This window comes from Salmo salar, unplaced genomic scaffold (assembly GCF_905237065.1).
Source record: "Salmo salar unplaced genomic scaffold, Ssal_v3.1, whole genome shotgun sequence".
Taxonomy (NCBI): Eukaryota; Metazoa; Chordata; class Actinopteri; order Salmoniformes; family Salmonidae; genus Salmo; species Salmo salar.
The window spans coordinates 7,063-20,000 of NW_025547696.1; the positions used below are offsets into that span (position 1 = coordinate 7,063).

Consider the following 12,938-nt stretch of genomic DNA (forward strand, 5'->3'; position numbering starts at 1 on the left):
CCTCCGTGAACTACAGCCCCTCCGTGAACTACAGCCCCTCCGTGGACTATAACCCCTCCATGGACTATAACCCCTCCGTGAACTATAACCCCTCCATGGTAGAGATCTGAACTACAGCCCCTCCGTGAACTACAGCCCCTCCGTGAACTACAGCCCCTCCGTGGACTATAACCCCTCCGTGAACTATAACCCCTCCGTGAACTATAACCCCTCCATGGACTATAACCCCTCCGTGAACTACAGCCCCTCTGTGAACTACAGCCCCTCCGTGAACTACAGCCCCTCCATGAACTATAACCCCTCCATGGTAGAGATCTGAGGAGAGAGAGGAGGGGAGAGATGAGAAGAGAGGAGAGAGACAGGAGGAGAGAGAGAGGAGCGAGAGAGAGGAGAGAGAGAGGAGAGAGAGATGAGAAGAGAGGAGAGAGACAGGAGGAGAAGAAGAGCAGAGAGAGAAAAGGAGAGAGAGAGGAGAGAGAGATGAGCGAGAGAGAGGAGGCAGAGAGAGGAGGAGAGAGAGAGAGAGAGGAGAGAGAGATGAGCGAGAGAGAGGAGGCGAGAGAGAGGAGGAGAGAAAGAGGAGGGAAAATCGCACGTCCCCAAGAGGCCAAGTTGAAAGAGTGAAAAGTTCTTTGAAGATTTACACTTGGGTCGTTCTTTAAATGTGCTTAACATTTACCGAAACTGTAAAGGAAAACAAATTAGTGGGGTCAGGAAGGTAGTCAGAGAGGCACCTGGTCAGGGCCCTGACACACACACACACACACACACACACACACACACACACACACACACACACACACACACACACACACACACACACACACACACACTCTTTGATTCTGTCTGAACTCCACACTGCCTCTCCTCTGAACAGAGATCCCATTACAATAACACCACTAATCAAAGCCTCAATTCAGTTACTCCCAGATCATCATCATCCTAGTCGCTCGGCCGAGTCGGCCTTCTAAATGGAAATGACATCATTTCTCAGATCCCGGGCGGCGTTGTGGAATTACTCCCAGGGAAGAAGTGGCAAAGTGGTGTAAACATCAGAGAGAGGAGCGGAGGAGAGGAGAGGAGAGAGAGGACCGGAGGAGAGGAGAGGAGAGGGGAGGAGAGGAGAGGAAAGAGAGAGAGGACCGGAGGAGAGAGGGGACCGGAGGAGAGGAGAGGAGAGAGAGGGCCGGAGGAGAGGAGAGGACCGGAGGAGAGGAGAGAGAGGACCGGAGGAGAGGAGAGGAGAGAAGAGAGAGGAGAGGAGAGAGAGGACCGGAGGAGAGGAGAGGAGAGAGAGGACCGGAGGAGAGGAGAGAGAGGACCGGAGGAGAGGAGAGAGAGAGGACCGGAGGAGAGGAGAGGGCTGGAGGAGAGGAGAGAGAGGACCGGAGGAGAGGAGAGAGAGAGGACCGGAGGAGAGGAGAGATGGGACCGGAGGAGAGAGGAGCGTAGAGTTAGGACCGGAGGAGAGGAGAGGAGAGAGAGGACCGGAGGAGAGGAGAGGAGAGATGGGACCGGAGGAGAGAGGAGCATAGAGAGAGGACTGGAGGAGAGGAGAGGAGAGAGAGGACCGGAGGAGAGGAGAGATGGGACCGGAGGAGAGGAGAGAGAGAGGACCGGAGGAGAGGAGAGATGGGACCGGAGGAGAGGAGAGAGAGAGGACCGGAGGAGAGAGGAGCATAGAGAGAGGACTGGAGGAGAGGAGAGGAGAGAGAGGACCGGAGGAGAGGAGAGATGGGACCGGAGGAGAGGAGAGATGGGACCGGAGGAGAGGAGAGAGAGAGGACCGGAGGAGAGGAGAGATGGGACCGGAGGAGAGGAGAGAGCCTCGACACACACACACCTCAGGAGAGCACCTCAGGCCCATCTGTGGAGAGGAGAGTTTATTATTTCAACAGCCCCTCCCTTCCTCCCCCTTGTCCCCCTCCTCCCCGGTCCGTTTTCATCGTGCCTGTGGTTGGCCGTGACCTTTAGGGAACAGCCACAATAACGTCTCTCCTCTCAGACTTCAAAAGGTCGCGCACTCTCTTATTTCAGTTCAGCGTCAAACACAGTGACACACCGCTGATCTGGACACGCAGGAAAACAACACGCTCAAAATGAAAGGTAGCCGAGTCCCAAATGGCACCCTATTCCCTATATAGAGCACTACTTTAGACCAGGGCCCTATTCCCTATATAGTGCACTACTTTAGATCAGGGCCCTATTCCCTGTATAGAGCACTACTTTAGATCAGGGCCCTATTCCCTGTATAGTGCACTGCTGTTGACAAAGCAGTCGTGATGTGGGGGAATAGGGTGTTATTTGGGATGCACTCCTAGTCTAGCCTGGTCTGGCCTAGTCTAGCCTGGTCTGGCAAGGTCTAGCCTGGTCTAGCCTAGTCTAGCCTGGTCTGGCCTAGTCTAGCCTGGTCTGGTCTAGTCTAGCCTGGTCTGGCCTAGTCTAGCCTGGTCTGGCCTAGTCTAGCCTGGTCTAGCCTGGTCTGGTCTAGTCTAGCCTGGTCTAGCCTGGTCTGGCCTAGTCTAGCCTGGTCTGGCCTAGTCTAGCCTGGTCTAGCCTGGTCTGGCCTGGTCTAGCCTGGTCTGGTCTAGTCTAGCCTGGTCTGGTCTAGCCTGGTCTGGCCTAGTCTAGCCTGGTCTAGCCTGGTCTGGTCTAGTCTAGCCTGGTCTGGTCTAGCCTGGTCTGGCCTAGTCTAGCCTGGTCTAGCCTGGTCTGGCCTGGTCTGGTCTAGTCTGGCCTGGTCTAGCCTGGTCTGGTCTAGTCTGGCCTGGTCTAGCCTGGTCTGGTCTAGTCTGGTCTGGCCTGGTCTAGCCTGGTCTGGTCTAGCCTGGTCTGGCCTGGTCTAGCCTGGTCTGGCCTAGTCTAGCCTGGTCTGGTCTGGTCTAGCCTGGTCTGGCCTGGTCTAGCCTGGTCTGGCCTAGTCTAGCCTGGTCTGGTCTAGCCTGGTCTGGCCTAGTCTAGCCTGGTCTGGTCTGGTCTAGTCTAGCCTGGTCTGGCCTAGTCTAGCCTGGTCTAGCCTGGTCTGGCCTAGTCTAGCCTGGTCTGGCCTGGTCTAGCCTGGTCTGGCCTAGTCTAGCCTGGTCTGGCCTGGTCTAGTCTAGCCTGGTCTGGCCTAGTCTAGCCTGGTCTAGCCTGGTCTGGTCTAGCCTGGTCTGGTCTAGTCTGGCCTGGTCTAGCCTGGTCTGGTCTAGTCTGGCCTGGTCTACCAGAGACTAGGGAACAGCAGTGAGTGGAGCAGAGCAACACTGCCTGATAAAATGTCCAACATGTCCTCTTGGCTGGCCATGTTTTTCAGTTATGTTTCACCCCGAGGAGAGGTTCACTAAGAAACACAGCCAAGTCATTCCAGAGAGGCATACGCCTTAATGTCTTAGCTGAACAGAACAGAACAGAGCAGAACAGAACAGAACAGAACAGAGCAGAGCAGAGCAGAACAGAACAGAGCAGAACAGAACAGAACAGAGGAGGAACCCAGAACCAACACAAACCCAGGTCGTTCACACTATCTGCTGGACTATTAATAGGACCACAGTGCCAGCACAGCAGGGACCATCAACTACATTCAGAAGTTGTTTTTCTACAGCTCAGAAAACTTGGGAGGCCAAATAAAATCACAACGAGGCCCCTGGGAAGCCTGCAGTACCAGGACGAGACAGACACTAAGACAAACAGAGAGAGAGAAGCCTGCAGTACCAGGACGAGACAGACACTAAGACAAACAGAGAGAGAGAAGCCTGCAGTACCAGGACGAGACAGACACTAAGACAAACAGAGAGAGAGAAGCCTGCAGTACCAGGACGAGACAGACACTAAGACAAACAGAGAGAGAGAAGCCTGCAGTACCAGGACGAGACAGACACTAAGACAAACAGAGAGAGAGAAGCCTGCAGTACCAGGACGAGACAGACACTAAGACAAACAGAGAGAGAGAAGCCTGCAGTACCAGGACGAGACAGACACTAAGACAAACAGAGAGAGAGAAGCCTGCAGTACCAGGACGAGACAGACACTAAGACAAACAGAGAGAGAGAAGCCTGCAGTACCAGGACGAGACAGACACTAAGACAAACAGAGAGAGAGAAGCCTGCAGTACCAGGACGAGACAGACACTAAGACAAACAGAGAGAGAGAAGCCTGCAGTACCAGGACGAGACAGACACTAAGACAAACAGAGAGAGAGAAGCCTGCAGTACCAGGACGAGACAGACACTAAGACAAACAGAGAGAGAGAAGCCTGCAGTACCAGGACGAGACAGACACTAAGACAAACAGAGAGAGAGAAGCCTGCAGTACCAGGACGAGACAGACACTAAGACAAACAGAGAGAGAGAAGCCTGCAGTACCAGGACGAGACAGACACTAAGACAAACAGAGAGAGAGAAGCCTGCAGTACCAGGACGAGACAGACACTAAGACAAACAGAGAGAGAGAAGCCTGCAGTACCAGGACGAGACAGACACTAAGACAAACAGAGAGAGAGAAGCCTGCAGTACCAGGACGAGACAGACACTAAGACAAACAGAGAGAGAGAAGCCTGCAGTACCAGGACGAGACAGACACTAAGACAAACAGAGAGAGAGAAGCCTGCAGTACCAGGACGAGACAGACACTAAGACAAACAGAGAGAGAGAAGCCTGCAGTACCAGGACGAGACAGACACTAAGACAAACAGAGAGAGAGAAGCCTGCAGTACCAGGACGAGACAGACACTAAGACAAACAGAGAGAGAGAAGCCTGCAGTACCAGGACGAGACAGACACTAAGACAAACAGAGAGAGAGAAGCCTGCAGTACCAGGACGAGACAGACACTAAGACAAACAGAGAGAGAGAAGCCTGCAGTACCAGGACGAGACAGACACTAAGACAAACAGAGAGAGAGAAGCCTGCAGTACCAGGACGAGACAGACACTAAGACAAACAGAGAGAGAGAAGCCTGCAGTATCAGGACGAGACAGACACTAAGACAAACAGAGAGAGAGAAGCCTGCAGTACCAGGATGAGACAGACACTACTGGTGTTGTTGTGACTGAAACCAGTTTATAGACTGACTGGTGTTGTTGTGACTGAAACCAGTTTATAGACTGACTGGTGTTGTTGTGACTGAAACCAGTTTATAGACTGACTGGTGTTGTTGTGACTGAAACCAGTTTATAGACTGACTGGTGTTGTTGTGACTGAAACCAGTTTATAGACTGACTGGTGTTGTTGTGCCTGAAACCAGTTTATAGACTGACTGGTGTTGTTGTGACTGAAACCAGTTTATAGACTGACTGGTGTTGTCGTGACTGAAACCAGTTTATAGACTGACTGGTGTTGTTGTGACTGAAACCAGTTTATAGACTGACTGGTGTTGTTGTGACTGAAACCAGTTTATAGACTGACTGGTGTTGTTGTGACTGAAACCAGTTTATACATATTTCACAAGTAAAAGACTTTGTTGAATGTCCAGTAACAGAGAAGCAAAGCGGCTTTTCTTCTCCGGCGTTTAAGGAGAAACGACGTAGCGAACGCGGAGCGGGGGGAAACGGCCGTAACGAGTAACATCTGCACGTCGCTCGTGTTTCAAAGCTCTCTTTAAGGTTAAGACAACATGGCGGCCGGGGAGAGGATGAGGACATCCCCTCCCCCCCCCTCACCTCACCACTGTCACCAGATGAAAATCATACGTCTGTTAATCCCCATGTCACAAATCATTAACACTCACCTATCAGGACGCTCTCGCGCCGGTTTCCTGGGTTTTTGTTGAGGTTTTGGCGGCCACGGCGGGAGGGGATCAGTCTGTTTCCATGGGGATTACAGACAGACCAACCCCCCCTCCACCCCCTCCCCTAAGCACATAGCTGTGACACAGCGTTCAGACCACTGTGGAAGAACAGCACCACCCATGCCGTAAATTACCCTGCTGTGAGTCCGGTAACACGACCCCCGCTGTGACTGTGTGTAACGTCTACACGACACAGCGCCCGTTCCATCAGCGCAGCGCAAACAGCGTTTCCTGGAAGACAAACTGAGAGGGAATATAACTCCTAATGTTAAAATAAATGATGGATTTCCCCATCTTCCACGCACGCACGCACGCACGCACGCACGCACGCACGCACGCACGCACACGCACACGCACACGCACACGCACACGCGCACACACACACACACACACACACACACACACACACACACACACACACAGGATGAGGCAGCGGACCGCTGTAACCACTAGTCTACTGTCCTCTCTCTCCTCCTGAGAAGACCGCTGTAACCACTAGTCTACTGTCCTCTCTCTTCTCCTGAGAAGACCGCTGTAACCACTAGTCTACTGTCCTCTCTCTTCTCCTGAGAAGACCGCTGTAACCACTAGTCTACTGTCCTCTCTCTCCTCCTGAGAAGACCGCTGTAACCACTAGTCTACTGTCCTCTCTCTTCTCCTGAGAAGACCGCTGTAACCACTAGTCTACTGTCCTCTCTCTTCTCCTGAGAAGACCGCTGTAACCACTAGTCTACTGTCCTCTCTCTCCTCCTGAGAAGACCGCTGTAACCACTAGTCTACTGTCCTCTCTCTTCTCCTGAGAAGACCGCTGTAACCACTAGTCTACTGTCCTCTCTCTCCTCCTGAGAAGACCGCTGTAACCACTAGTCTACTGTCCTCTCTCTTCTCCTGAGAAGACCGCTGTAACCACTAGTCTACTGTCCTCTCTCTCCTCCTGAGAAGACCGCTGTAACCACTAGTCTACTGTCCTCTCTCTTCTCCTGAGAAGACCGCTGTAACCACTAGTCTACTGTCCTCTCTCTTCTCCTGAGAAGACCGCTGTAACCACTAGTCTACTGTCCTCTCTCTTCTCCTGAGAAGACCGCTGTAACCACTAGTCTACTGTCCTCTCTTCTCCTGAGAAGACCGCTGTAACCACTAGTCTACTGTCCTCTCTTCTCCTGAGAAGACCGCTGTATGGTGATGGGACCCTGCTTGTGTATTGTTGTCCTGAGAGGATGTGTTCAGGAAGGAAACAGAGAACCAGAGCCCTGTCTGTCTGGTGGTGAAGGGTCAGGGAGCTGCGACCGAGCTAATGAACACCAGGTTTACACTGAGGCAACTGAGGACATGGACTACCCCTCTATCCCAGGAGGTATGTAGGGTAGTGAACCCAGTCAGTCTCTATCCCAGGAGGTATGTAGGGTAGTGAACCAGTCTCTATCCCAGGAGGTATGTAGGGTAGTGAACCAGTCTCTATCCCAGGAGGTATGTAGGGTAGTGAACCCAGTCAGTCTCTATCCCAGGAGGTATGTAGGGTAGTGAACCAGTCTCTATCCCAGGAGGTATGTAGGGTAGTGAACCAGTCTCTATCCCAGGAGGTATGTAGGGTAGTGAACCCAGTCTCTATCCCAGGAGGTATGTAGGGTAGTGAACCCAGTCTCTATCCCAGGAGGTATGTAGGGTAGTGAACCAGTCTCTATCCCAGGAGGTATGTAGGGTAGTGAACCAGTCTCTATCCCAGGAGGTATGTAGGGTAGTGAACCCAGTCTCTATCCCAGGAGGTATGTAGGGTAGTGAAACCCAGTCAGTCTCTATCCCAGGAGGTATGTAGGGTAGTGAACCAGTCTCCATCCCAGGAGGTATGTAGGGTAGTGAACCCAGTCTCTATCCCAGGAGGTATGTAGGGTAGTGAACCAGTCTCTATCCCAGGAGGTATGTAGGGTAGTGAACCAGTCTCTATCCCAGGAGGTATGTAGGGTAGTGAACCCAGTCAGTCTCTATCCCAGGAGGTATGTAGGGTAGTGAACCAGTCTCTATCCCATGAGGTACGTTGGGTAGTGAACCCAGTCTTTATCCCAGGAGGTATGTAGGGTAGTGAACCAGTCTCTATCCCAGGAGGTATGTAGGGTAGTGAACCAGTCTCTATCCCAGGAGGTATGTAGGGTAGTGAACCAGTCTCTATCCCAGGAGGTATGTAGGGTAGTGAACCAGTCTCTATCCCAGGAGGTATGTAGGGTAGTGAACCCAGTCTCAGTCTCTACAAAACAAGACAACCAGACATCAACGTCCACATTTGCGTAGTGTAATGCAGTGTTTTGGAGCGGGAGGAAGATGGTCCAGACAGACCTCAGTGAGAGGATGTGTCGTGTGGCTGCAGGGAGACAATAGAAACAGGACCAGCATTGTCCCATAGTTCTGCTGCGTTACCATGGTATTCCAGACGGATCGCTTCCAAGCCAGAGGGCCGCAAGTGTCTGTGGGCAGCGGGAGCCAGCGAAATACACACACACACACACACACACACACACACACACACTGTCTGAGTGGTGTGTGGGGAGACAAACCACAGTGGGATGTGAGTCAGGGTCCTCTGTAATGGCCGCCCTGCAACCCAAGGTGGAGAGAGACAGACAGAGCCCCCCCACCCCCCCACCCTGACCACACGTCTGACTGGCTGTCACCCCCCAGCCCCACCCCCCCACCCTGACCACACGTCTGACTGGCTGTCACCCCCCAGCCCCACCCCCCCACCATGACCACACGTCTGACTGGCTGTCCCCCCCCCAACATAACATTGTTGAGGCCAGTATTACAGCAGCCATATATCCATCTATGGCCCCAAAGGTGCAGAAGTCCTATTGATAGAACCCTGTTCACTTTCCCTGTCACACACACACACACACGCGCACACGCACACGCACACACACACACACACACGCACACGCACGCGCACGCGCACGCGCACGCACACACACGCACACGCACACGCACACACACACACACACACGGCGTCCTTGCCTGCCTGTAACATTCCAGGTATAAAGTGGTTAATGAACTGAGCTGGCTGGCTGTGCAGGTGTTGAAGTATTTACAGCGAGTGGTGTTGTAGTCACTCTGCCAATGAAACAAGCGTGTTAACAGAATTATAACGGTTAAAAAAAACACACAGCTAAAAATAACCGTTGGATCTTTTCAGATTATTTGTTGTGTTTACGAGGTGACAGACAGACGTGTCGTTCTGCTACTGTCCAGCCAGGACGCGAGACGACCAGAGAATCAGGTTAGATACTGAACCCAATGGGTCACATCTCACCAGCGTACCGTACAGCGCCTACAACCAACACCTTGAAACCGGGCCAGGACGCGAGACGACCAGAGAATCAGGTTAGATACTGAACCCAACGGGTCACATCTCACCAGCGTACCGTACAGCGCCTACAACCAACACCTTGAAACCGGGCCAGGACGCGAGACGACCAGAGAATCAGGTCAGACTGGAATTACCAGGTTACAGTACTATCAACACTATACAACAGGAGGAATTACCAGGTTACAGTACTATCAACACACTATACAACAGGAGGAATTACCAGGTTACAGTACTATCAACACACTATACAACAGGAGGAATTACCAGGATACAGTACTATCAACACTATACAACAGGAGGAATTACCAGGATACAGTACTATCAACACTATACAACAGGAGGAATTACCAGGTTACAGTACTATCAACACACTATACAACAGGAGGAATTACCAGGTTACAGTACTATCAACACACTATACAACAGGAGGAATTACCAGGTTACAGTACTATCAACACTATACAACAGGAGGAATTACCAGGTTACAGTACTATCAACACACTATACAACAGGAGGAATTACCAGGTTACAGTACTATCAACACACTATACAACAGGAGGAATTACCAGGTTACAGTACTATCAACACTATACAACAGGAGGAATTACCAGGTTACAGTACTATCAACACACTATACAACAGGAGGAATTACCAGGTTACAGTACTATCAACACACTATACAACAGGAGGAATTACCAGGTTACAGTACTATCAACACTATACAACAGGAGGAATTACCAGGTTACAGTACTATCAACACACTATACAACAGGAGGAATTACCAGGTTACAGTACTATCAACACACTATACAACAGGAGGAATTACCAGGTTACAGTACTATCAACACTATACAACAGGAGTTATTACCAGGTTACAGTACTATCAACACACTATACAACAGGAGGAATTACCAGGTTACAGTACTATCAACACACTATACAACAGGAGGAATTACCAGGTTACATTACTATCAACACTATACAACAGGAGGAATTACCAGGTTACAGTACTATCAACACACTATACAACAGGAGGAATTACCAGGATACAGTACTATCAACACTATACAACAGGAGGAATTACCAGGATACAGTACTATCAACACACTATACAACAGGAGGAATTACCAGGTTACAGTACTATCAACACACTATACAACAGGAGGAATTACCAGGTTACAGTACTATCAACACTATACAACAGGAGGAATTACCAGGTTACAGTACTATCAACACACTATACAACAGGAGGAATTACCAGGTTACAGTACTATCAACACACTATACAACAGGAGGAATTACCAGGTTACATTACTATCAACACTATACAACAGGAGGAATTACCAGGTTACAGTACTATCAACACACTATACAACAGGAGGAATTACCAGGATACAGTACTATCAACACACTATACAACAGGAGGAATTACCAGGTTACAGTACTATCAACACACTATACAACAGGAGGAATTACCAGGTTACAGTACTATCAACACACTATACAACAGGAGGAATTACCAGGTTACAGTACTATCAACACACTATACAACAGGAGGAATTACCAGGATACAGTACTATCAACACACTATACAACAGGAGGAATTACCAGGATACAGTACTATCAACACTATACAACAGGAGGAATTACCAGGTTACATTACTATCAACACTATACAACAGGAGGAATTACCAGGTTACAGTACTATCAACACTATACAACAGGAGGAATTACCAGGATACAGTACTATCAACACACTATACAACAGGAGGAATTACCAGGTTACAGTACTATCAACACACTATACAACAGGAGGAATTACCAGGTTACAGTACTATCAACACACTATACAACAGGAGGAATTACCAGGTTACAGGACTATCAACACACTATATAACAGGAGGAATTACCAGGTTACAGTACTATCAACACACTATACAACAGGAGGAATTACCAGGTTACAGTACTATCAACACTATACAACAGGAAGAATTACCAGGTTACAGTACTATCAACACTATACAACAGGAGGAATTACCAGGATACAGTACTATCAACACTATACAACAGGAGGAATTACCAGGATACAGTACTATAAACACTATACAACAGGAGGAATTACCAGGATTCAGTACTATAAATACTATACAACAGGAGAATTTACCAGGTTACAATACTATAAACACACTATACAACAGGAGGAATTACCAGGATACAGTACTATCAATACTATACAACAGGAGGAATTACCAGGTTACATTACTATCAACACTATACAACAGGAGGAATTACCAGGATACAGTACTATCAACACACTATACAACAGGAGGAATTACCAGGATACAGTACTATCAACACACTATACAACAGCAGGAATTACCAGGTTACAGTACTATCAACACACTATACAACAGGAGGAATTACCAGGATACAGTACTATCAACACTATACAACAGGAGGAATTACCAGGATACAGTACTATCAACACACTATACAACAGGAGGAATTACCAGGATACAGTACTATCAACACAATACAACAGGAGGAATTACCAGGTTACAGGACTATCAACACACTATACAACAGGAGGAATTACCAGGTTACAGTACTATCAACACACTATACAACAGGAGGAATTACCAGGTTACAGTACTATCAACACTATACAACAGGAGGAATTACCAGGATACAGTACTATCAACACACTATACAACAGGAGGAATTACCAGGATACAGTACTATCAACACTATACAACAGGAGGAATTACCAGGTTACAGTACTATCAACACACTATACAACAGGAGGAATTACCAGGATACAGTACTATCAACACTATACAACAGGAGGAATTACCAGGTTACAGTACTATCAACACACTATACAACAGGAGGAATTACCAGGTTACAGTACTATCAACACACTATACAACAGGAGGAATTACCAGGTTACAGTACTATCAACACTATACAACAGGAGGAATTACCAGGTTACAGTACTATCAACACACTATACAACAGGAGGAATTACCAGGTTACAGTACTATCAACACACTATACAACAGGAGGAATTACCAGGATACAGTACTATCAACACACTATACAACAGGAGGAATTACCAGGTTACATTACTATCAACACACTATACAACAGGAGGAATTACCAGGTTACAGTACTATCAACACTATACAACAGGAGGAATTACCAGGTTACATTACTATCAACACACTATACAACAGGAGGAATTACCAGGTTACAGTACTATCAACACACTATACAACAGGAGGAATTACCAGGTTACAGTACTATCAACACACTATACAACAGGAGGAATTACCAGGTTACAGTACGGTGTGTGTGTGTGTGTGTTTACGTGAGTGTGTGTTTAAGTGTGTTTGTGTGTGTAAGTGTGTGTGTGTTTAAGTGTGTTTGTGTGTGTAAGTGTGTGTGTGTTTAAGTGTGTGTGTGTGTAAGTGTGTGTGTGTTTAAGTGTGTGTGTGTGTGTGTGTGTGTGTTTAAGTCAGTGTTTAAGTGTGTAAGTGTAAGTGTGTGTGTGTGTGTGTGTGTTTAAGTCAGTGTTTAAGTGTGTTTGTGTAAGTGTGTGTGTGTTTAAGTGTGTTTGTGTGTGTAAGTGTGTGTGTGTTTAAGTGTGCGTGTGTGTAAGTGTGTGTGTGTTTAAGTGTGTGTGTGTGTGTGTGTGTGTGTGCGTGCGTGTGCGTATGCGTGTGTGTGTGTGAGAGAGAGAGTTTGTGTGTTTAAGTGTGTGTGTGTAAGTGTAAGTGTAAGTGTGTGTGTGTGTTTAAGTGTGTGTGTAAGTGTGTGTG

General features: G+C 48.7%; 1 protein-coding gene across 1 annotated transcript in view; it reads right to left on the reverse strand.

Annotated features, from left to right (window-relative positions):
- Positions 1-291: 291 nt before the first annotated feature.
- LOC106592216 (vacuolar protein sorting-associated protein 13B) overlaps positions 292-12,938 on the reverse strand; it is a 117,478-nt gene continuing 104,831 nt past the window's right edge. Inside the window, exon 16 of the mRNA XM_045711505.1 lies at positions 292-315. Within this exon, the coding sequence (XP_045567461.1) occupies positions 292-315 (24 nt within the window). The remainder of the gene's footprint in view (positions 316-12,938) is intronic.